Here is a 27,502-nt window from a genome sequence, read left to right on the forward strand (position 1 = left end):
ATTTACTTTGCCATGCATCTGTAAGATTTGCTGATATTGTTCTGGAGTAAAGTAAGGTGCTGAGACAGGAGGTGGAATCAGTTGTGGTTGTGGCTTAATATTATCACCATTATAACCTCTACTATTATTTCCTGCAAAGTTAACTACTGGAATAGGTTCCTAAGCTCCAGATGTGTGCATTTGTAAACCAATCATTCCAGATCCACCACTATTCCCAGCAAAGTTGGTTTGCAGAGAATGTGCCTCCCTTTTTTTGCTTTTAAAGTCAGCAGGATATCCATTCAGTTTGAGATAGTTTTCTCTAATGTATCCCTTATAGTTGCAATGTCACATACAAGATTATAAATTTTCCTAGGTTTCTGATGAAAACTATCTCTAGTGGAAGAAATAAAAGCAACAGATTCATGGCTCACCAGTATGAGCAATAGCCCTTTGACTCTCCCTCTCCATTAACATCGAATAGGATTTGTTAACAGAGAGAGCAGGAATCATCATTAACAGTTGACTTCTTGCTTGTTCATACGACTCATTAAGTCCCATAAGAAATTATAGAAGCTTCAATCTCTCCATAAACACAATAAACTCACGAGACTTCTCACAATCACACCCAGAAATTGGTGCTAAATTATCAAATTCTGCCCATAATAGACGCAATTTCAAAAAATATGAGGAGATTGAGCTAGTACCTTGATTTATTGTAGCAATGCTCTTGTGAATCTGAAAAATTCTGGAGAGATCAACCTTGTCGAACCTCTCTTTCAGATCATTCCACCCAATACTTGCATTTGAAGAATAAACAATTCCATTGTGTAACTCTGGCGAGATGCAATTCATTATCCATGACAGCACTATCGCATTGCATCTGTCCCATAGATCCGCAAGATTTGAACCATAATTCTCTCATTTGAACTTGCCATCTATGAACCCTCACTTGTTTCATCCTAAAATGGCAATCCTCATAGCACGACTCCACACAGAGTAATTCTTTGGACCTCGTAGCTGTATTGAAATTAAAATTGTCCTGAGTTATCATTAAAGTTCAAAAATAGAGGATGGGTATGACCTAACTTTTCTGGAACTTCGTTATCAACTTTAGTCATTGCTGAGCTCACAAGCAAACACTAAAATGAGCGATTAATCTCGAGCAATAGGCTCTAGTACCATGCCAAATTATCACAATGTAGTGATGCAAAGGATCGAGAAGAGACTTGAATGAATTGAAAGAAGAAGAAAACTTGGAGAGAAAGATCTACTTGATTCTCATTTCTTCAACTACTTACAAATGAGCTACATATAAGATATATATACAAGTATTAAATCTCTATATAACCGACTAATGCTAACTCTAATACTGACTCTAGTTAAATTACTAACCCATTTAGTAACCACCTATCCAACTAACTAACTGACCGACTAATACCATATCAGCTTGCTACACTCTCAAACAGGAATCAAACTAGTTCTATTTCTCACATGATTTACTCATTAGTATGGATTCGTGGTTCGAAGACCTAGGACACTTGAGATTGCCTTTATTCAATTGTTTACTTCATGCGATGAAAGGTAAGGAATTGAACTCCATGGATCGTTCTTGGAGTTTGAACTAATGTTCAAACAACATGAATGTTTTCTTGGAGTTCGAACTTTATATTTTTAACTATAAGAACAGTTCATGAGTTTGAATTGATAAATGCTCAAACTCTAACAGTCATTTCTGGTGTTTTTCAAATTTTGGTTACGAATATTTTATGTGTCAAAAAAGTGACTAAATATTGATAAGTTTAAAATATTGGGTAATGTAGATTACCAGTATTAAAAATGAGTATGTACAACAACAAAAAAGGTATAAGAAGTTGAATGTCCTTATACGAAAGTAATAGAAATTCGTAATTAGTCAAATTAAAACTTTTTTTGATGTTATAAGTCCCATTAGCTTAAAAACAGAGGACATTTGTGGTTGTAGTCTAAAGTCATTGGTTTGGTTTGATTTTATTTAAAAAATCAAAGCAACCCGGTAAATTATATAACTATTTATATGTATCATTTTACTTTTTATGCATAATTATAGATCATTTATATAATTTTTTGTCACAATTTAATATTTCTTATTGATTGATGTCACTACTAATTGGCTAATGGCATTCAGAATGAAGCACTTTCCTTTAAAAAATATACTTAATCCAAAGAGGTACGTTAGTGATCATTTTCACTAATCTAACATGGAAGTGGTCTAACTTCTCTCTAAAATCTCATTCTCTTACTGCTACCTCCTAACAAAATGAATTCCTTTTCATTAATTCAACAACCAATCTTGTCAATCCCTCCAACCCCCCCCCCCGGATATTTTTATTACTAACGATGAGATGTATCAAGTCCAATCCTTATCGCTCCAAAATCTACCATCTAGCTTCAAAGAGTTCTTACTGGCAGATAAGCAATCCAATCTCATAAGTATACAAACTGCAAGAATCTTTCTCACACAAATGGATCCACAACAGTCTACTCAACTATTTTTGGGTGGAAAAGAGAAAGTAGATGAAGAATGACATGTTACCCTATCAACTAAAGATCTGCAGAGGATCTATCACCCTTGAAAATTTGTAGTCATCATTAAACTCCTTGGCAGAGAATCCTACATCAGTACCTAAAAAAGAAAATTCAAGGAATTATGGAAACCCACTGAAAATTTTCCGTTAATTGACCTCGGTGCAGATTACTATATTGTAAAGTTCAATAAAGAAGAAAATATGGTAAAAGCTCTGCATCAAGGCCCTTGGTTTGTGAATGGCCATTTTTTATCTGTTCAAAGATGGGAACCCAATTTTGTAGCTAATTAAGTGAAACCATTATATTCAGCCGATGAGTTCGACTACCACAACTTCCTACTGAGTTCTATGACGGCATTATCCTAGAGAAGATCGGGAATAAAATTGGTCGTCTTTTTAACATTGATGCTTGCACATCAGCGACTCTTAGAGGTCGATATGCAAGACTATTACTACTAATAAAGCCAACAGTGGATTAGGAATAAAGAAGGCTAAATCAAAAAATTTAGCACTTTTGACTGGGCTTTCTTGGAGACTACTTAATTCTCCAAATGCCTTGTGCTCTAAACTTCTTATTAGTAGCTATGCATCTGGTAAACCTAAGTCCAGTCCTTCATTTATATGGAGAGGCATAATCAAAATTTAGTACTACTGTAATTTGGGAACGCTTTGGATCACTCATAAAAATTCTACACTCAATGTGTGGAATGCCATATGGATCCCAAATACTCATAGCTTTAGAAGCACCATAGAGGGGCCTTTAAAGATCTCGGACCTTAATTTGACTATTAAAGATTTGTGTACGAATAACAACTGGGACCTCTCGAAGATTTCATTTATTTTACCGCCCAATATTATTGACAACATCAACCTAGTTATTCATCCACTCTATCCCAAAGCCTATGACACTCTAGTTTGGGATATTACCAGTAGTGGTGTGTTTACTACCAACTCCTACTACAAACTCATCGATGACTTTAGTAGTACAGAGAAAGATTTTACATGGATTTGGAAACTTATTCCCCGAACAAAATTAAGTTCCTTTTATGGCTATGTTATCACAATATACTCCCTTGTCATTCTTATCTAAACTACCTCGGAATGAACATAGATGTAGTATGTCCAGTATGCAGAGAAGCCGAAGAAACCATTACTCATATATTTCTATATTGTATGCGGCACATAATGTCTGGAACAAGTTAGGAATTGCAGTAGATCACCAAATATCTAATAATAAGCACTATGTCACGTCCTTAGTCGTTAACTAAGTACACGTACGGTACTTAACAACTCACTCACGATCTTGCACAACTTACTCACGTTCTTTCTATGCCAAGTCAGTCTTACTACACTCAAGATCGCTAAGAGAATGTTAGAACACAAGAGAATTGTCAAAGGAAGCTTTTGTACTAGAGAGAACTTAATTGTTGTGCTTGATGAGTTTACAAATGAATTCCCCCTATTTATACTAATCACCTAGGGGCTAGTGTATAAAATAATAATTGTTCTACAAATCCTTCCATATTTACAAATAAGTACACTCTCTAGAATCTTTTATATAGCTAGAATCTTCCAAAGACTTTCCTAGTAATTCCATAGGGTTCTAGGGTCTTCCTAATGAAACCTCTACATTTTTCTAGAACCTTCTTACAAGTGCATAAATATCTAGAGCTTTCCCAAGAAAAATCTCCATAGGTCTAGAATATTCCACTAAGATCTAGTCCCTAACTTATGTAACCCTTCCATATGACAAAAATATATGCCACGTGATACCTACATGGAATAATGATGTGGCGGGTCATGGCACTCTCCCCCACCTAATTTTGTACCGCCCTTGGCACAAAGCATCGACATGTATGCGCGCATCTTTCCTTGGCGTCGCCGGAAATCTTTATCTATTATCCATGGCACCCTATGAAGCAGTTCGTCTTCCCATGTTACAAGGTACTGGTCACCTTTCTTTTTACCCCGTTTGTACTTTGGATGACTAACAATGATGGCCTTGATCCTCCCTCCATCGGATGCCCCTCCTTGCTCTTGGCCTGAATCTTCCCATCACTCAACCAAGTTTAGCAGCTTCTCAAGCATCGAGTCCATGCTTCCACTCCTTATTGGATGCCCTCTGTGGTCTAGCCTTACTGGCAAACTAGAACCCTCTGCTTGTTGCATCGTCTGAGTCTGGTAGCATACCATCACTTTGTAACTCGTCATCCTCTTCAACTATGTCCGTTCGAATTTTCTTGCTACCACCATGCTCCATTTGCATGGCGCCAAGGTATGCTTTGGAATCCCCTACTTTCGGCTTAGATTCCAAGTGCATCCCTCCAATGCAGGCGGTTTCTCCTGTGTCACCCATATGTTCTTGATCATTGTTGCATGTTTCCTTAACTCTGGGCATTCACTTGCCCGATATGATCATTTGCAGAAGTAGCACCCTCCCTTAGGCACGTACTCGCTGCAGTTTTTTTGGCCCCTTGCCATTTCTCTTGGACCTCTGTCCGTTATGGTATGACCCCTTGCCATTACCCTTGTATACCTCGGCTATGCCTTTCCCATTGTCCTCGTCATGATCTCCCCTACATCTCTTGGCGTTGCCTTCTTTGGACTTGGCAGGCTCCATCTTGAAGTTAATGAGCGACTCGGCTACCCCTATGGCCTCGTCCATGTTGGCTACTTGATGTATTCTTAACTCCTATTTTACCCAATTTTGCAACCCATCCATGAAGTAGAAGAGGTAATCTTCCTAGGACGATGACATGATTTGCAGCATTAAGGTAGTGAACTCGCGCACATACTCCCGAATTGTGACCGTCTGTCAGAGCTTCCTTAGTTTCTGCCTAGCCTCATACACCACATTCATCGGGTAGAATTGCTTCTTTAACCTCTTCTGGAACTGCTCCCATGTCTCAATCTTTCATAGCCCCTTTTTCAATGTTGGCACACTTCCGACGCCACCCCAGCACGGCAGCCTCGGTCAAGTATATTAAGGTATTGTGTACCTTAACAACTTTGTCATCCTCCTTAACTACCTCTAAGTACTTGTCCATCCTCCAAAGTAAGTCTGCCGCCTCGCGTGCATCCCCTGAACCGCCATATTACTTTCGTTTAGGGACTTTCACGTTGATCCATTTTGAAAGTACCAAGCCCTTGGTAATTCTGGTCATGGTTCCCTACAAAACTTCCTTCTAGCAATCTCTTGTATTCTATCTAACATTCCTTAGTCATAACCTTTTGCTCTGATACCACATTGTCATGTCCTTAGTCGTTAACTAAGTACACGTACGACACTTGACAACTCGTTCACGATCTTGCACAGCTTGCTCATGTTCTTGCTATGCCAAGTGAGCCTTAATACACTCAAGATCGCTGAGAATGTTAGAACACGAGAGATTTCCAAAGGAAACTTTTGTAATAGAGAGAACTTAATGGTTTTGCTTGGTGAGTTTACAAATGAATGCCCCCTATTTATACTAATCAACTAGGGGCTAGTGTATAAATAATAATTGTTCCACAAGTCCTTCCATATTTACAAATAAGTACACTCTCTAGAATCTTTTATATAGCTAGAATCTTCCAAGGACTTTCCTAGTAATTCAATAGGGTTCTAAGGTCTTCCTAATGAAACCTCTATATTTTTCTAGAACCTTCTTATAAGTGGATAAATATCTAGAACTTTTCGAAGAAAATTCTCCATAGTTCTAAAATATTCCACTAAGATCTAGTCCCTAACTTATGTAACGCTTCCAGATGACAAAAATATATGCAAAGTGACACCTACATGGCATGATGATGTGGCGGGTCATGGCAACTGGCTTATTACAGTTAGAGACACGAGCCCCTCGACTAATGTTAATAAATTTTTAACTTGGAGGGATCTCTTTCCATTTGTTATCTGGAATCTTTAGATGAACAGAAATCTTAACAATCAAAATAACATAAACAATGTCATAAGTTCTATGACGGCTATCAATCATGCTGTGGAATATACTCTCATGACTGACAGAGAAATCCCACTAGGAAAATTCCTATACATATTCGATGGCATAAACCACCTGCTGGATGGTACACGTTAAATACTGATGCTGCCTTCAATATCAACAAATTGTGTTGTAAGGAATTGTAAAGGTATGTCACACCCCGAACCATGGTCTAGGCGTAATACGACACTCGGTGCCTGACTGCATGTGACCGAGCAAACCAACCGCATGGCTAGATCAACACGTGGTATAACTATAAGCTAGAGGTAAATATAAAACATGATAATCTACTAAAGAGTCTGACTGAAATATCATAGATGCGGAAATACTGAAAGGTCTGCAAGTATAAACAAGTAGCCGACAAGGCTAACACATGAAAGCCTGCTAATATCTGACTGACTGGGTTATAGTCTACGAAGCCTCTAAAGAATACTAAAAATGCTAACTGTTTACCGGGACAAGGTCCCCGGTATACCTTATTAACTGAAATACTATAATGACTAAAACAAAGGAAAGATAAGGCCCCAGAAGACTTGGGCTCACCAATAGCTGATACGAGATGTCCTAGCAAGCAAAATCGCCAACCTAAAAATCGTTACCTGCATCACGAGATGCAGGCCCCGGGCAAAAGGGACGTCAGTACATTTGAATTGTACTGGTATGTAAAATAGCTGAACAAAAGAACTGTCAATACTGAAACTAAAAATGAACCGCTGGCTGATAAACTGATAACTGAACAAGGAAGTAAGAATGTGAATACTCCCTCTTATGAATGATGAACAACCTGTTTAACTGAATATTGAATTGCGACCTCAGGCCCAATATGTATATATATATATGTGTGTGTGTGTGTGTGTGTGTGCACAACTGCGGCCTCAGGCCCAAGTATACGTATACATAACTGCGGCCTCAGGCCCAAATATGCATAAAGCATGAACTGCGGCCTTAGGCCCAAATACAGGTGTTTAGCATTCAAGAATATAAAATTAGGAATTAAGAATCATATTACAATACATGATACTGAAGTAATGAGCCATACCAAGTTACATGATACTGGAATAGTGAATAGGATTAGACTGAGATGAGTATTCATAATAAGTTGATTTATCATAACTGAAACTCATAGAATATCGAATGATTATGAGACTATGCCATCTAGAAAATAGAAGTTCTACTAGTATTCAGGGAACTAAGGCATAGTTACTTTATGAGGAAACTGGTAATAGTCATAATGATGGGACGTAGGGAGAATCATAGACATTCCCAAACATAAAGAGCTAGCCTTACATACCTTAACTTCCTGACTTTGAGTGTAATACAATGTTTGTCAACCCTTTCAACTTTAATCTAGAGCAATACAAGTCAAAGGGATTCCATATTAGCTATGATGCTCATGTTTTGGTCACTTAAGCATTTTATCAAATACTTGGTGAAAATAAAGCTTCATAGTCCTTATTAATGGTGTCTCTACACCCAACAACCCATTCTCTTGTTCCTAGATAAATTCTAAAGTCACAAATGATTATATCTACATTATTCTTAATCACCAAGTAAACAACATCCTTAACCAATAAACAACACTCAACACCCCAACCCTATAATCGTTCATGCTTTTCTATCAAACCCATCAACTGATATCTCATGAACTAGGTTTATAATCATTAAACCAATGCTAGAATCAATTAGAGGGTGAAGACATTACCTTTTTAAAGTTCAAACCCTTTGAATTCGAGTTATAGGCTTCCTTATCTCAACAATGATGTCCCAATCGAATATCTAATGATATGGAAGGTTTACCCATGTTAATAAGATGTTGAGAAATTGAAATTAAGTTAGAATCACCATTAGAACTTACCTTGGGTGGTGGAGGGACCCTTAAGTAGTTAGGTTTTTGAGAGTTTTACTTTCTAGAGCAAGTTTTCATGTTTTGGGGCTATGGGGGATGAAATAGGGCTAAAAATGACTTCCCAAGTCATCCACCGCGTCCCGGTTGGCGCGACCGTGGTCCCGACCATAGTAAATCGCTGAGACACTACCTCGCCACTGCGACCGCGGTAAAACGCGGTAGGACCCCGGTGGTTGCACACCTCTCTGTAAAACAGGCATAAATTTTGCACAGAGCTCCGTTTGGGATCCACAATATATTGTTGGAAATATATTTCAAAGGTCTACAACTTTCATGCTTTAAGTTTTCCCAAATTTTCACTAAAACCTGCTGGAATACAAACCTTCTGCAAACTTAGTCGATTTTGTCAAATCTTATGCACCTTACTTTCCATCTTGATTTTGAAATAACTATTTTCACCCATAATCATCCTGATGGGACTTCACATGTTCAAAATATATCCTTACTACTCCTTTAACTCATTCATACCTAAGTCGAATTTTTACGGGGTGTTACATTATCTCCCCCTTGGAATCATTCATCCTCGAATGATCGTCCTGGCTGCAACCACGGATATCTATGGACATTAAACTGGTGTGATGGAGATATGAGAATACTTGAATATCATGAATACATGTATATTAAACTGAACGAGCACGTGATCACTAAATACTAAGCTGAGTAAATACTGAAGGGCATGGAGATTATAATATAAGACCTGAATGGAAAGGTTAATTACCTTCCACATTTTCCTTTTGCTCTTCAAAGAGATGGGGATATCTGGACTTCATGTCCTCCTCGGATTCCCATGTAGCCTCTTCAACCTTTTGATTCCTCCGAAGCACTTTAATTGAAGCAATTTCCTTAGTTCTGAGCTTGCGAATTTGACGATCAAGAATAGCCATTGGAATTTCTTCATAAGACAGGCTGTCTTTAACCCCTATAACCTTTGTAGGAACCACAAGTGACGGGTCTCCCATGAATTTCTTCAACATGGACACACGAAACACTGGGTATACAACAGCTAGTTCTTGTGGCAATTCTAACTCATAAGCCACCTATCCAATCCTTCGCATGATTCTATATGGACCAATATAGCGGGGACTAAGTTTCCCCTTCTTCCCAAATCTCATAACGCCTTTCATGGGCGATACTTTCAGAAACACCCAATCATCAGCTTGGATCTCTAAGTCTCTACGCCATATGTCCGAATAGGACTTTTGGAGACTTTGAGCCGTCTTCAAATGCCTTTGTATCAAGTTGGATTTCTCCATGGCCTGATAGACCAAATCGGGTCCTAACAACTCCGCTTCTCCGACTTCGAACCAACCAATTGGTGATCTATACCTTCGCCCATACAGAGCTTCGTACGGTGCCATCTTGATACTAGAGTGATAGCTGTTATTATAAGCAAACTTAATGAGAGGTAGATGATCATCCCAATTACATTTAAAATCAATAACACATGCCCTCAACATATCCTCAAGAGTCTGAATGGTACGTTCCGCCTGGCCATCTGTCTGAGGATGAAAAGCGGTGCTGAGGTTCACCCTTGTGCCCAATCCCTTCTGAAAGGATTTCCAAAAGTTTGTTGTGAACTGAGCACCACGATCTGAGATAATGGACAAAGGAGTCCCATGCAATCGAACAATTTCTTTGATATACAACTTGGCATAATCCTCGGTCGAATCTATAGTCTTCACTGGCAAGAAGTGAGCTGACTTGGTAAGTCAGTCTACAATCACTCAAATCGAATCATGCTTCCGGAACGAGCGAGGTAGACTTGTTATGAAGTCCATGTTTATCATCTCCCATTTCCAAATGGGAATTTCTATATTCTAAGTTAAACCGCCTAGTCTCTGGTGTTCGACTTTCACCTGCTGACAATTTGGACACTTAGCCACGAATTCTGCTATATTCTTTTTCATATCGTTCCACCAATAAACCTCCTTAAGATCATGATACATCTTTGTGGAACCTAGGTGAATAGAATACCTGGAATTGTAGGCTTCTAACATAATCCGCTCTCTGAGCCCATCTACGTATGGAACGCATAGTCTGCCTCTGTATCTTAAAGTACCATCATCTCCCCCTTCTTCAAAAGCCATAGTCTTGTGTTTGTGAATTCCTTCCTTCAGCTGCAATAAGTAGGGATCACTGAACTGTTTTTCTTTTACTTCTGCTACTAAGGAGGATTCAGCCATGTTCTGGAGAACAATGCCACCATCTTCGGAGTCCAAAAGTCGAACTCCTAAATTTGCTAAGCAGTGGACTTCCTTTATCATAGTTTGCTTGTCTGCCTCAATGTGAGCTAAGCTGCCCATAGAACGCCGACTGAGAGCATTGGCTACAACATTTGCTTTCCCCGGATGATAGAGGATATCAACATCATAATCTTTAAGTAATTTGAGCCAGCTTCTCTGACGTAGATTTAATTCTCTTTGCTTTAAGATGTACTGGAGACTCTTGTGATCTGTAAAAATGTCAACATGTACCCCATACAAATAATGGCGCCAGATCTTAAGTGCAAACACCATAACTGCCAATTCAAGGTCATGAGTCGGATAATTCTTCTTGTGAGCCTTGAGTTGTCTCGACGCGTAGGCTATGACTTTACCGTGCTGCATTAATACACACCCAAGACCAACCCCTGAAGCATCACAATAAACAACGAACCCTTCGGTTCCTTCCGGTAGTGTCAGGACTGGAGCTGAAGTCAATCTCTTCTTTAACTCCTCAAAACTTTTCTCGCACGCGTCCGACCATTGAAACTTGACTTTCTTCTGAGTTAATCTAGTCAAAGGGGACGAGATAGAAGAAAATCCCTCTATGAAATGCCTATAATAGCCTGCTAGACCCAAGAAACTCCTTATATCGGATATGGAGGTGGGTCTAGGCCAATTCTTCACTGTCTCTATTTTCTGAAAGTCCACCTTCACGCCTTCCCCTGAGATGACATGGCCCAAAAACGCTACTGATTTCAACCAGAATTCACACTTAGAAAATTTTGCATATAGCTTGTGATCCTGCAGTGTCTGCAACACAATTCTGAGATGTTCTACATGGTCAGTCTCGCTACGGGAATAAATCGAGATGTCATCAATAAACACGATAACAAACAAATCAAGATAAGGCTTAAAGACCCTATTCAGAAGGTCCATGAAAGTTGCCGGTGCATTCGTTAAACCAAATGACATTACCAAAAATTCGAAATGCCCATATCAAGTCCTAAAAGCTGTTTTTGGAATATCAACTTCCTTAACCTTCAACTGATGGTATCCCGATCTGAGGTCAATCTTGGAATAACACTGGGCACCTTGAAGTTGATCAAATAAATCATCTATTCTGGGAAGAGGGTACTTGTTCTTGATGGTGACTTTATTCAACTGATGATAGTCAATGCACATACACAAAGACCCATCCTTTTTTCGGACAAACAAGACCGGTGCGCCCCAAGGTGAGACACTTGGCCTTATAAATCTCTTATCTAGAAGGTCTTTCAACTGGACTCTTTCAACTCTGCTGGATCCATTCTATAAGGCGGAATAGATATTGGCTTACTGCCTGGAAGTAGATCAATTCCAAAGTCAATCTCTCTATCGGGAGGAATTCCAAGGAGATCTTCGGGAAACACTTCTGGAAACTCATTTACAATTGGTACCGACTGGAGAGTGGGGATCTGAGCATCTGCATCCTTAACTCGAACCAGGTGATAGATATATCCCTTGGAGATCATCTTTATGGATTTAAGATAGGAAATAAACCTACCCCTAGGTGCTACTACATCACCCTTCCATTCTAAGACTGGTTCACCGGGAAATTCAAAACTTACTATTTTGGTTCTACAACCCACTTTGGCATAACATGACTCTAACCAATCCATGCCCATGATCACATCGAAGTCTAACATCTCCAATTCTACTAAGTCTGCTATAGTAAGATGATGATGTACTTTGACTGGACATCCCCTATAGATACACCTTGTTACAACTGATTCTCCAATTGGAGTGGACACTTCAAAGTGTTCACACAACTTTTCTGGTTCTATCCCAAATTTCTTTGCAATATATTGGGTTACATAAGATAGGGTGGATCCTGGATCTATAAGAGCATAGACATAAAAAGTGAATATTGTTAGCATACTTGTGACAACATCTCCACGAGCCTCTGTATCATGACGGTCTGCCAGTGCATACAAGCGGTTTTGACCACCACCTGCATTATTAGACTTTGCTGCACCGCGCCCTTGTTAGGCCTGAGAGTTATTATGGGCTGCTGAATTAGTGGAATGAGCTACATTGCCTCCATTGTTATGCTTTGCCTATGGACAATCCCTCAAGAAGTGGCCCTGCTAATCGCATCCAAAGCAACCCTTTCTGCCCAAACGACAGAACCCTAGGTGCCTCTTACCACACGTGTTGCAAATAGGGTAACCAGGGACTCTGTAGCCCATACTAGCCTATGACTATGAGTCTGCTGTTCTAAAATTTTGGTTTTTCTTATTAAACTTTGACCTCTGAACCGGTGCACTAGTTGAAGATGGAGCAGGTCCTGATTTTTATTTCTTGAAAAACTGGTGATTACCTCCTGCTTGAGATCTCCCATGGTTGAAATTTCCTGCAGACTTAGCTCTCTTGCTGAATTTCCTCTCCTTCTCTCTCCGTAGCCGCTCTTCTTCCTTCAACCTGTCTTCGTTCCCTTGAACAAAGGCAACCATCTTAGTGATGGTCATGTCATTATTCTGAGCAGCTATATTAGCATCAGCAAACAAATCATCTGAAAGCCCCAACACAAACCGCCTAACTCTGGCCCTCATATCACGTACCATTTCCGGAGCATACTTGGCCAGAGAGACGAACTTGAGGTAGTACTCATTCACACTCATATCATTCTGTCTAAGTCTCTCAAACTCCAAAGCCTTAGCTTCCAAGACATCAATGGGTAGAAAGTGCTCAAGGAACGCATCTGCAAACTCCTTCCAAGTTGCAGGATCCGCATCCTCCCCTCGGGACTCTTCCCATGTTTCATACCAAGTGTTGGCAACATCCTTCAGCTGGTACACAGCAAGCTCTGATACCTCAGTGTCTGTAGCATGCATCACTCGAAATATCTTCTGAACCTCATCAATGAAGTTTTGCGGATTCTCATCCTTTTTGGACCCTATGAAGACGAGAGGTTTCATGTTGAGGAATTCCCTAGACCTGGAACTACCCGTCTCATGAACATCACTTGTTCCCTGCCTTTGAGCCTGAGTAGCAACAATCTGGGTGAGCAACTGGATAGCTCTACCGATATCCATGTCTGAAGCACTAGGCACTGAGACCAGTGCAACCCCCTGGACCGGAGTGCCCTCCTCCTGAGCAGCATTAGTTGTGGCCCTCGTGGTGCACTTTCTTTTTGCAGGAATTTTTCTGAAATACGAGATTCTCACGGGTTAGAAAGATTCCTAAAATCATAGATCTAATTGCACGATCTAGAGTATGAAAGAAATGGAACAATCCTAGATGTCTTGGTAGTCAACTATTTACATGTGTGGCGCGCACACACACATAAATGAGACCCCACTAGACACGGATTCATAGACTCCCTAGGACTCTTGAACCTGGGGCTATGATACCAAGCTTTGTCACGCCCCAAACCATGGTCTGGGCGTAACATGACACTCGGTGCCTGACTGCATGTGACCGAGCGAACCAACTGCATGGCTGGATCAACACGTGGTATAACTATAAGCTAGAGGTAAATATAAAACATGATAATCTACTAAAGAGTCTGATTGAAATACCATAGATGCGGAAAATACTGAAAGGTCTGCAAGTATAAACAAGTAGCCGACAAGGCTAACACATGAAAGCCTGCTAATATCTGACTGACTGGGTTATAGTCTACGAAGCCTCTAAAGAATACTGAAAATGCTAACAGTTTACCGGGACAAGGTCCCCGGTGTACCTTATTAATTGAAATACTATAATGACTAAAACAAAGGAGAGATAAGGCCCCGGAAGACTGGGGCTCACCAATAGCTGATACGAGATGTCCTAACAAGCAGAATCGCCAATCTGAAAATCGTTACCTGCATCACGAGATGTAGGCCCCGGGCAAAAGGGACGTCAGTACATTTGAATTGTACTGGTATGTAAAATAGTTGAACAAAAGAACTATCAATACTGGAACTGAAAATGAACCGCTGGCTGATAAACTGATAACTGAACAAGGAAGTAAGGATGTGAATACTCCTTCTTCTGAATGATGAACAACCTATTTAACTGAATATTAAACTGCGACCTCAAGCCCAATATGTATATATATATGTGCACAACTGCGGCCTCGGGCCCAAGTATACGTATACATAACTGCGGCCTCAGGCCCAAAGATGCATAAAGCATGAACTGCGGCCTTAGGCCCAAATACAGGTGTTCAGCATTCAAGAATATAAAATCAGGAACTGAGAATCATATTACAATACATGATACTGAAGTAATGAGCCATACCAAGTTACATGATACTGGAATAGTGAATAGGATTAGACTGAGATGAGTATTCATAATAAGTTGATTTATCTTAACTGAAACTCAAAATATCGAATGATTATGAGACTATGCCATCTAGAAAATAGAAGTTCTACTACTATTCAGGGAACTAAGGCATAGTTACTTTCTAAGGAAACTGGTAATGGTCATAATGAGTGGGACGTTGGGAGAATCATAGACATTCCCAAACATAAAGAGTTAGCCCTACATACCTTAACTTCCTGCCCTTGAGCGTAATAAAATGTTTGTCAACCCTTTCAACTTTAATCTAGAGCAATACAAGTCAAAGGGATTCCATATTAGCTATGATGCTCATGTTTTGGTCACTTAAGCATTTTATCAAATACTTGGTGAAAATAAAGCTTCATAGTCCTTATTAATGGTGTCTCTACACCCAACAACCCATTCTCTTGTTCCTAAATAAATTCTAAAGTCTCAAATGATTATATCAACATTATTCTTCATCACCCAGTAAACAACATCCTTAACCAATAATCAACACTCAACACCCCAACCCTATAATCGTTCATGCTTTTCTATCAAACCCATCAACTCATATCTCATGAACTAGGTTTATAATCATTAAACCAATGCTAGAATCAATTAGAGGGTGAAGACATTACCTTTTTGAAGTTCAAACCCTTTGATTTCGAGTTCTAGGCTTCCTTCTCTCAACAATGATATCACAATAGAATATCTAATGATATGGAGGGTTTACCCATGTTAATAAGATATTGGGAAATTGAAATTAAGTTAGAATCACCATTAGAACTTACCTTGGGTGGTGGAGGGACCCTTAAGGAGTTAGGTTTTTGAGAGCTTTACTTTCTAGAGCAAGTTTTTCATGTTTTGGGGCTATGGGGGATGAAATAGGGCTAAAAAATGACTTCCCAAGTCATCCACCACGTCCCAGTTGGCGCGACCGCGGTCCCGACCGCAGTAAATCGCTGAGACACTGCCTCGCCACCGCGGCCGCGGTAAAACGCGGCAGGACCGTGGTGGTTGTACACCTCTATGTAAAACGGGCATAACGTTTTGCACAGAGCTCCGTTTGGTCTACACAATATATTGTTGGAAAGCTATTTCAAAGGCCTACAACTTTCATACTTTAAGTTATCCCAAATTCGTTACAAATCGTCACTAAAACCTGCTGGAATACGAACCTTCTGCAAACTTAGTCGATTTTGTCAAATCTTATGCACCTCACTTTCCATCTTGATTTTAAAATAACTATTTTCACCCATAATCACCCCGATGGTACTTCACATGTTCTAAATATATCATTACTACTCCTTTAACTCATTTATACCTAAGCCGAATTTTTACGGGGTGTTACAAGGTGACTGTGTCAGGACCCGGAATTCCCACCTTTGGGATCGTGATGGCGCCTAACATTCACTTGCTAGGCAAGACAATGTTAGAGTAATTCCTTTACCAATTTTAAACACCTTCAACAATTAACCAATCAAACAGAAATAAAGCTAAGATGAAGTATGAAATAACATAATAATCCCATATCTAGTACAGCCCAGATCTGGAGTCACAAATGCACGAGCTTCTAAAGTTTTTCAAATAGGGTTTGAAATAAGTACAACTATCTCGAATGAAAGGAATAGTAAATAGGGAAAGAGGAATGGGATTTCAAGGTCAGCGAACGCCAAAAGATCTACCTTGAGTCTCCAAATGCTAATCCGAGATGATACGTCTCACGGACAGCTGGGACCAGTACCAAAATCTACACAAGAACTGTAGAATGTAGTATGAGTATAACCGACCCAATATACTTCATAAGTGTCGAGCCTAACCTCGACAAAGTAGTGACGAGGCTATAACGGGACACCCATGTAATTAATCCCGTGCAGACAACAATATACGTATAACATAACAACAAATAAAGGTTAAGCATGTATTATTGGGAGGGGAACATGAAAGGGGTACAAGATACGATAACAACGACAGAGAATGATAACAAGAAACCGTCAATAAACCTCCAACCAGTAAAATGAATAAACATAATGAATAAAACTGCACGGCATCAACCTTTGTACTTTTACTCTCAACCTCATCATAAAACAGTAATACTGGCACGATATTACCCTTCGTGTTTTTACTCTCAATTACGGAACAACATTACCCTTCGTGCTTTTACTCTCAATTTCATCATGAAACAATAAATACGGCACATCATCACCCTTCGTGCTTTAACTCTCAAACAAGACATGGCATCACCCTTCATGCTTTAACACTCTCCCTTAACATGTAGCATTGAACATATAACAACAAGGAGATAGAATTAACAAGAACAAACCTTACATCAACAATGGTTCCATAATACCAACCTCAACTCCAGGAACAATACTCAATTATCACAGATAGCCCATAAATGCGAAAAGAATGATCAATTTAGTAATTAACTAGTCTAAGCATGAATATCATGATCAAATAAACAAATAAATTACAAGAAATAAGTCTCACCCGTATGCTTTAATCCAACCACAATGCCTAAGTGCTCGTCACTTCACATATATGTTGTACCCAACATTTAAACAAGTAAAAAATAGGCAAACAAGTCCTAATATCTCAAGTCAAGGTTAACCACGATACTTACCTCACTCCAAAAATCAACTCAAGGCTCAACCACGGCTTTGCCTTTCGAACAGGCCTCCGAACCAACCAAATCTAGCAAATTATCAACCAAATGATTCAAAATAAGCCTTATGAACTATTTACGAATGAAAAAGGGTCAATTTAGGTCATTATTGAAAAAGTCAACTCTCTGGCGCGCTTGGTCCAAACCCGAAATTCTGACCAAAACCTGATTACCCATTCACCCCCGAGCCCGGTTATGTAATTTGATTCGAAATCTGACCTCAATTTAAAGTCTAAATTTCCAATTTTACAAAATCCTTATATCTGCCGAAACCCCCAATTTCTACCATAAAAATCCTAGATCTTAGGTTGAAATCTTATGAAATGTAATGGAAAATTGAAAGAAAGTAGGTTAGAATCACTTACTAATGAATTAGAGAAGAAGAGTTCCTGGAAAAATTGCCTCTAGAGTTTCTAGGTTTGAAAATTTGAGAGAATGAACTAAAATCCTATTTTTTCCATCTTAAGTTCAGGCGCAGATCTCGCAATTAGGACCTAGGGTTCGCAATTGTGGACCCCGCAAATGCGAAAAACCCTTCGCAAATGCGAAGGTCTCACACTTCTGCTGTCATTGTAATTGCGAGAGTTTGTTCCCATTTGTGAACTTGAACTCCTCGCAACTGCAATCAAAATGATCGCAAATGCAAACATTGCTTCCCTTAGCCCACTTTGAAATTAAAAACCATTGATGCCTAGCTACTCTTTGCAATTGCGAGGAAATAGTTCGCAAATGCGAACCTGACAGGAAATCTGCCATATCGCAAATGTGAAGCCTGACCTCACAATTTGGGACCCTATTTACCTCTTTGAGCGAATCGAGAAATAGATTTTATTGTCCATCTTTTTGATATATATCAGGCATTGCATTCTTCGGATAATTCAAATCGAAGCATTTGGATGTCCAACTCAGGCCTAGGCCTGCACCAGCTATTATCTAAGTCCAAACTCACTCCGTAGCCTATCCGAAACTCATCCAAGCCCTTGGGGCTCCAAACCAAATATGCACACAGGTTCAAAAAATATGATACAAACTCGCTCATGAGATTAAAATACCAAAATAACACCTAAAACTATAAACTGGACACCAAATCAAATAAAATTTTCAATGAAACTTTAGAATTTCTATTTTAACAACCGGATGTCCGAATCACGTCAAACCAACTCCGTTCTCACCAAATTTGGCAGATAAGTCATAAATATAGTAATGGACCTACCGAGTTTCGGAACCAAAATACGGACCCGGTATCAAAAAAGTCAAATATTGGTCAAATCTTTAAACTCTTGAAACCTTTAAACTTCAAATTTCGACAAAAAGCAATAACTCGAGCAAGGGACCTGCGAATTCGATTCCAGGCATACGCCCAAGTTCCAAATCACGATACAAACCCACCATGACCGTCAAAATACAAATCCGGGTCCGTTTGCTCAAAATGTTGACCGAAGTCAACTCAAATGGACTTTTAAGATGTAACTTTATATTTTATCAATTTTAAACATAAAAGTAATTTGGAAAAACATCGGGACTGCGCACGCAAATTGAGAAAGTCTTAAAGAAGCTATTAGAGGCTTCGAAATGCAAAATTAAGGTTTAAAACTCTAGATGACCTATTGGGTCATCACATTCTCCACCTCTAAAATAACCGCTTGTCCTCGAACGGACATAGATTAGTACCTGGACTGGTGAAAAGGTATGGATATCTACTCTGCATGTCTGAATCGAACTCCCAAGTAGCTGCCTCAACGGGCTGACCTCTCAAGTACACTCAAACTGAAGGATAACTCTTAGACCTCAACTGTCGAACCTGCCGGGCTAGAATAGCCACCGGCTCCTCCTCATAAGTCAAATCCTTGTCCAACTGGACTAAACTGAAATCTAACATATGGGATGGATCACCTTGATACTTCCGGAGCATGGAACACCAGATGGACTGCTAACAAACTAGGTGGAAATGCGAGCTTGTAAGCCACCTCACCCATTCTCTAAAGAATCTAAAAAGGTCCGATATACCTAGGGCTCAACTTGCACTTCTTTCCGAACCTCATCACACCCTTCATGGGTGAAACCTGGAGCAACACCCTCTCTCCGACCATGAATGCAATATCACGAACTCTCCGGTTGGCATAACTATTCTTTCTAGGCCGAGCTATACGAAGTCGATCCTAAATGATCTTGACCTTATCCAAGGAATTATGTACCAAATTTATACCTAACATCCGATCCTCCCCTGACTCGAACCATCTAACTGGCGATCAGCATCGCCTCCCATATAATGCCTCATAGGGAGCCATCTGAATGCTCTACTGGAAGTTGTTGTTGTAGGCAAACTCCACAAGTGGCAAGAACTGATCCCAAGAACCCCCAAAGTCAATAACACAAGCGCGAAGCAAATCCTCCAATATCTAAATAGTACGCTTGGACTGTCCGTCCGTCTGAGGATGAAATGTTATGTTCAACTCAATCTTCGTGCTTAACTCACACTGTACTACCTTCTAGAAGTGCGAGGTGAACTACATACCTCGATTAGAAATGATAAACACGGGCACACCATGAAGACGGACGATCTAGCGGATGTAGATCTCAGCTAACCGCTATGAAGAATAGGTAACTGCCACAGGAATGAAATGCGTAGACTTGGTCAGCCTGTCCATAATAACTCATACTGTATCGAACTTTTTCTGAGTCCGTGGGAGTCCAACAATAAAATCCATAGTGATATACTCCCACTTCCACTCAAGAATCTCTACTTCTGAAGCAAACCACCAGGTCTCTGATGCTTATACTTTACTTATTGTCAATTTAGACACCGAGCTACATATGCCACTATATTCTTCTTCTCTTCCACCAATAATGCTGCCGCAAGTCCTGATACATCTTGCCAGCACTCGGATGAATATAATACCGGGAATTATGGGCCTCCTCAAGAATCAACTCATGAAGTCCATCTACATTAGGCACAAAAATACGATCCCGCATCCTCAAAACTCCGTCACCTCCAACAGTAACCTACTTGGAACCACCGTGCCGCACTGTGTCCCTAAGGACAAGAAAATTAGGGTCATCATATTGTCGCTCTCTGATGCGCTCAAACAAGGAAGATCGAGTGACTGTACAAGCTAGAACATGACTAGGCTCCGAAGCATCCAACCTCACGAACTGGTTGGCCAAAGCCTGAATATCTGATACAAGCAGTCTCTCACCGATTGGAATGTACGCAAGGCTGCCCATACTCACTACCTTTCTACTCAAGGTATCGGCCACCACATTGGCCTTACCGGGATGATACAAGATAGTGATATCATAGTCTTTCAATAGCTCCAACCACCTTCTCTGCCTCAAATTGAGATCCTTTTATTTGAACAAATACTGCAAGCTCCGATGATCCGTGAATACCTCGCACGACATGCCGTAAAGATAGTACCTCCAAATCTTCAGCGCATGAACAATGGCTGCCAACTCTAAGTCATGAGTAGGGTAATTCTTCTTATGAACCTTCAACTGCCGCAACGCATATGCAATCACCCTACCATCCTGCATCTATACTACGCCAAGCCCAATACGAGATGCATCACAATACACCGTGTAAGATCCTGATCCTGTGGGCAACACCAACACTGGCGTCGTACTGAAAGCAGTCTTGAGCTTCTAAAAGCTCGCCTCATACTCATCTGACCATCCAAACGGGGCACCCTTCTGGGTCAACCTAGTAAATAAGGCTGTTATAGATGAAAACCCTTCCACAAACTGACGATAATAACCCACCAAACCCAAGAAACTCTGGATCTCCGTAGTTGAAGTAGGTTTAGGCCAGTTCTGAACTACCTCAATCTTCTTAAGATCCACCTGAATGCCCCCTACTGACACAACGTGCCCCAAGAAAGCGACTAAGTCCAACCAAAACTCACACTTTGAAAACTTGGCATATAACTGTTATCTTTTAGAGTCTAAAGTACGATCCGAAGATGTTGCTCATGCTCCTCCTACTTGCGGGAGTAGATCAAGATATCATCAATAAACACAATCATAAAGGAATCCAAATAGGGCTTGAACACCCGATTCATCAAATCCAAAAATGCTATTGGGGCATTTGTAACCCCAAATGACATCACTAGAAACTCATAATACCCATACCAAGTCCGAAAAGCTATCTTAGGGATATCATATGCCCTGATCCTCAACTGATGGTAGGGATACCTCAAATCAATCTTTGAAAACACCTTGGCACCCTGAAGCTGATCAAATAAGTCATCAATCCTTAGCAATGTATACTTGTTCTTGATGGTGACTTTGTTCAACTGCCGGTAATCGATGCACATCCTTATTGATCCATCTTTCTTCTTCACGAACAACATAGGCGCGCCCTAGGGCGAGACACTAGGTCTAATGAAGCCCTTATCAAGTAAATCTCACAACTGGTCCTTCAATTCTTTCAACTTTGGTGGGGCCATATGGTATGGCAGCGAAATAGAAATGGGTTGAGTGACCGGAGCTAAATCAATACAGAAGTCAATATCTCTACCGAGTGGCATCCCCGGTAGATCTGCAGGAAACACCTTTGTAAACTCACGAACAATTGGTACTGAATCCATGTAAGGAGCCTCCGCACTAGAATCACGGGCATAAGCCAAATAAGCTAGACACCCCTTCTCGACCATATGTTGAGCCTTCACATAAGAGATAACCCTGCTGGTAGAATGGAAATGAGTCCCCCTCTACTCTAATCGAGGCAACCCCTGAAAGGCTAAGGTCACCATCTTGGCATGACAATCCAATATAGTATGATAAGGTGACAATTAATCCATACCCAAGATAACATCAAAATCTACCATATCGAGAAGTAGAGGATCTACACTAGTCTCGAGACTCCCAATGGTAACCACATACGAATGATAGACACAATCTACAATAATAGGATCCTCCAAGTGGACACATACATAGAAGTACTCAAAGAATCACGAGGCACAACCAGATATGAAGCAAAATAGGATGATACGTAGGAATAAGTAGAGCCCAAATCAAATAGAACTGAAGCATCTCTATGAAAAACTAGAACAATACCTGTGATAACAACGTCAGATGACTCAGCCTCAGGCCTAGTTGGAAAATCATAAAATCGGGGTGGGGCCCCTCCACTTTAAACTACATCTCTAGGATGGGCCCTAACTGGCTAGTCTCTACCTCTAGTGGCCTAACCTCCACCTCTAATGGCCTGACCTCCACCTCTAGCTGACTGACCCCTACCTCTAGCTGGTTGAGCGGGCAATGAAGCAACTGGTGCCGGGACCATGGCACGAGAACCCTGCTGTTGTGAGCTGCCCGGCGCTCGAGGGCAAAATCTACGATGTGCCTTGGATCACCACAAGTATAATAGGACCTCGGATGCTATGATTGCTAACCTTGAAACTGACCCTATCAACCTGAGTAACCACCCTGAAAGCTCTAGAGCGGAGGTGCACTAATAGGAGTTGGTGGTGCACTGTAGGCTAGCTGGTCGGAATGATACATATGAGGGCCGTGACCATCTGAAGCACTGTGGGCTGCTTGGAGCGCTGAATGAAATGGCCTGAGAGGATGGCCTCTACCAAAAGAACCCCTTCCTCCAGACAAGGCACCACTAAACCCACCAAAATGATGAGGCCTCTTATCAGACCCCTGCCCTCTCTCTTGTGCAAGAACCATCTCAATCTGCGTGGCGACATTAGTAGCCGTCTGAAAGAAAATCTCACCCTCAGTCTCCTTGGCCATCTGTAGATGGATGGGGTGAGCGAGTCCCTCAATAAAACTCCCCTCTCTTTCTTTCTTTCTTTCTCTCTTTCTCTCTCTCTCTCTCTTGGTAGGAAGCAGAAGGATAGCATAATAAGCTAGATCCACAAAATGGGTCTCATACTGAGTAACAGTCATACTACCCTTCTGGAGACGCTCAAACTACCTGCGGTCCTCTCTCACTATGATAGGGAGGAACTTCTCTAGAAATAACTGAGAGAACTGGTCCCAAGTAAGAGAAGGCGACCCAGCTGGTCTGGTCTATACAAAATCATTCCACCATCTCTTGGTGGAACCCTTCATCTGAAACATAGCAAAATCGACCCCATTGGTCTCAACTATACCCATGTTCCGCAGCACCTCATGGCAGCGGTCAAGATAATCCCGTGGGTCCTCAGAAGGTGCACCACTAAAGTGAACTAGGAAGAGCTTTGTAAACATGTCCAATCTCAATAAGCCCTTAGAAGACATGGCAGGCCTATCACCAGCATGTGCCGCAACAATCGGCTGAACTAACTCAGCTGGCGGGGCTGCTTGTGTTTGATACTAGGGAGTTATCTGCTCCGAAGTGTGAGTAGCGGAGTCTATGCTCCACCCCCAGCCTGAGAGACGGTTGGTGTCACAGGAAACATACCAGTCTAGGCCACACTCTCCATAAGGCCTACTAAACGCACTAGAGCATCCTAAAGTACTGGGGTGGCGATGAACCCCTCCGGGACCTGAGCTGGTCAAATAGGTACAGTCTGAGCTGGAACCTCCTTATCAAAATCCACCTAAGGCTCCACTGCTGGTGTTGCTGCTCGAGCTCTAGGCTGAGCTCTGCCTCTGCCTCGGCCTCTGCCCCTAGTAGGAGCTGCCACTGGGGGCTCTGGCTGCTGTTAAGCTGAAGATGCAGTACATGTTCTCACCATCTATGAGAGAACAAGAGTAGAAGGATTCAATTATCAATGAGAGAATAAAATTGCATGAAATAGAATGATAGAAGTGAAATTATTCCTAAACTCCATAGCCTCTTGAAGATAAGTACAGATGTCTTTGTACCGATCCTCCAGACTCTACTAAGCATGCTCGTGACTAGTGAGACCTAGGCAACCTAGTACTCTGATACCAACTTGTCACGATCCGGAATTCCCACCTTCAAGATCGTGATGGCACCTAACATTTCACTTGCTAGGCAAGCCAATGTTAGAGTAATTCCTTTACCAATTTTAAACACCTTGAACAATTAACCAATCAAACAGAAATAAAGCTAAGATGAAGTACGAAATAGCATAGTAATTCCATATCTAGTACAACTCGAATCTGGAGTTACAAGTACACGAGCTTCTAGAGTTTCTACAAATAGGGTTTGAAATTAGTACAAAAGGAACAGTAAATAGGGAAAGAGGAAGAGGACTTCAAGGTCAGCGGACGCTAGCAGATCTATCTCGAGTCTCCAAATTCTAATCCAAGCTGATACGCCTCATGGACAGCTGGGACCAGTACCAAAATCTGCACAAGAAGTGCAGAGTGTAGTATGAGTACAAGCGAAACAATGTACTCCGTAAATATCGAGCCTAACCTCAACGAAATAGTGATGAGGCTATGACAGAATACCCACGTAATTAAACCTGTGCAGACAACAATATACGTACAACATAACAATAAAATAAAGGCTAAGAATGTACTATTAGGAGGGGACATGCGAAAGGGGTACAAGATGTGGTAACTACAATAAGGAATGATAACAAGAAACAATCAATAAACCTCTAACCAGTAAAACGACTAAACATAATGAATAAAACTGCACGACATCACCCTTCATATGTTTACTCTTAACCTCACCATAAAATAGTAATACTGGCATGGCATTACCCATCATACTTTTACTCTCAATTATGGCACGACATCGCCCTTCATGCTATATTCTCAATTCATCATTAAACAATAAATACGGCACGACATCACCCTTCGTGGTTTAACTCTCAAACACATCACAACATCACCCTTCGTGCTTTAACACTCTCCCTTACCATGTAGCAGTGAACATATAACAACAAGGAGATAGAATAAACAAGAATAAACCTTATGTCAACAATGTTCCACAATACCAACCTCAACTCCAGAAACAATACTCAATTATCACAGATAGCCCATAAATGCGAAAAGAATGATCAATTCAGTAATTAACTAGTCTAAACATGCATATCATGATAAAAAAAGCAATAAATTACAAGAAACAAGTCCCACCCACATGCTTTAACCTAACCACAACGCATAAGTACTCGTCACCTCACATATACGTTGTACCCAACATTTAAACAAGTAGCAAATAGACAAACAAGTCCTAATCCTCAAGTTAAGGTTAACCACGATACTTACCTCGCTCTAAAAATTAATTCAAGGCTCAACCACGTCTTTGCCTTTCGAACAAGCCTCTGAACCAACCAAATATAGCAAATTATCGACCAAACGATTCAAAATAAGTTTTAGGAACTACCCACGAATGAAAAAGGTTCAATTTAGGTCATTATTGAAAAAGTCAACAAAAGTCAGCTCCCTGGCTCGCTTGGTCCAAACCCAAAATTTGGACCAAAACCCGAGTACCCATTCACTCCCGATCCAGGTTATGTAATTTGTTTCTAAATCCAACCTCAATTTGAGGTCTAAATTTCTAATTTTACAAAATTCCTAATTCTTCTCAAACCCCAATTTCTACCATGAAAATCCTAGATTTTAGGTTGAAATCTTATGAAATATAATGGAAAATTGAAAGAAAGTAGGTTAGAATCACTTACTAATAAATTGGGGAAGAAAAGTTCTTGGAAAATTTACCTTTAGGGTTTCTAGGTTTGAAAATTTGAGAGAATGAACTAAAATCCCATTTTCCCATCTTAAGTTCAGGCGCAGGTGTCGCAATTGTGACGCAAATGCGAAAAACCCTTCGCAAATGCAAAAGTCTCACACTTCTACTGCCATCGCAATTCCGTTGGTTTGTTCGCATTTGCGAACTTGAACTCCTCGCAATTGTGATCAAAATGATCACAAATGCGAACACTGCTTCCCCCATCCCACTTAGCAATTGCGAACCATTGATGCTCAGCTACTCTTTGCAATTGCGAGGAAATAGCTCGCAAATGCGAACCTGGCAGGAAATCTTCCATAATGCAAATACGAAGCCTGACCTTGCAATTGCGAGGTATGAGGCCTGTACCAGAAACATACTTGCACTAGCTATTTTCTAAGTCCAAACTCACTCCGTAGCCTATCCGAAATTCACTTGAGCCCTCGGGGCTCCAAACCAAATATGCACATAAGTAAACATGGTACGAACTCGCTCGCTCGATCAAAATACCAAAATAACACCTAGACTACGAATCAGACACCAAAATCAAATGAAATTTTCAATCAAAACTTTAGAATTTCTATTTTAACAACAGGAAGTCTGAATCACGTCAAACCAACTCCGTTTCTCACCAAATTTGGTAGACAAGTCATAAATATAGTAATGGACCTATATCAAGTTTCGGAACTAAAATACAGATATGGTAGCAACAAAGTCAAATATTGGTCAAATCTTTAAACACTTTAAACTTCAAATTTCGACAAAAGCGATAACTCGAGCTAGGGACCTCCGAATCTGATTCCGGGCACGCGCAAGTTTCAAATCACGATATGGATCTATCGGGACCGTCAAAAAATGGATCTAGGTCTGTTTACTCAAAACGTTGATGTAATTCAACTCAAATAGATTTTTTTAGGCATAACTTCATATTTTATGAATAACATTAAAGCCTTCCCAAAAAATACTCGGATTGCGCATACAAATCGAGAAAGGCTTAAATAAGCTATTGGAGAGTTTGAAATGTAGAATTAATGTTTAAAACTCTAGATGACCTATCGGGTCATCACAGACTGGGTAGTTGGCTACCTAGATTATTCCAAAGCTATTTCTCCTTTGCATGCAGAATTCCTGGCACTCAGACAAGGTCTCCAAGTGGCTATGCAAATGAATCTCACACCACTGAAAGTGGAAATTGACTCAAGTGAGGTAATAAAATACTTGAAGAATGGATGTCCTACTTACGATGTCTTAATTTATGACTGCAGGTTATAACTGTCCAGAATGGGGAAGTCAAGGATTATGCAAAACTTCAGAGAAGGAAATAAAGTAG

General features: G+C 40.5%; 1 protein-coding gene across 1 annotated transcript; it reads right to left on the reverse strand.

Moving 5' to 3' along the window:
- Nucleotides 1-11,907: 11,907 nt before the first annotated feature.
- On the reverse strand, nucleotides 11,908-13,707 carry LOC138870492 (uncharacterized). Its single transcript, XM_070148301.1, has 2 exons — nucleotides 12,993-13,707; nucleotides 11,908-12,509 (listed from the first exon to the last, which is right to left on the reverse strand). Exons 1-2 carry the CDS (start codon nucleotides 13,705-13,707, stop codon nucleotides 11,908-11,910), a joined length of 1,317 nt encoding a protein of 438 aa, XP_070004402.1.
- Nucleotides 13,708-27,502: the final 13,795 nt, after the last annotated feature.

This window comes from Nicotiana sylvestris, chromosome 6 (assembly GCF_000393655.2).
Source record: "Nicotiana sylvestris chromosome 6, ASM39365v2, whole genome shotgun sequence".
NCBI lineage: Eukaryota > Viridiplantae > Streptophyta > Magnoliopsida > Solanales > Solanaceae > Nicotiana > Nicotiana sylvestris.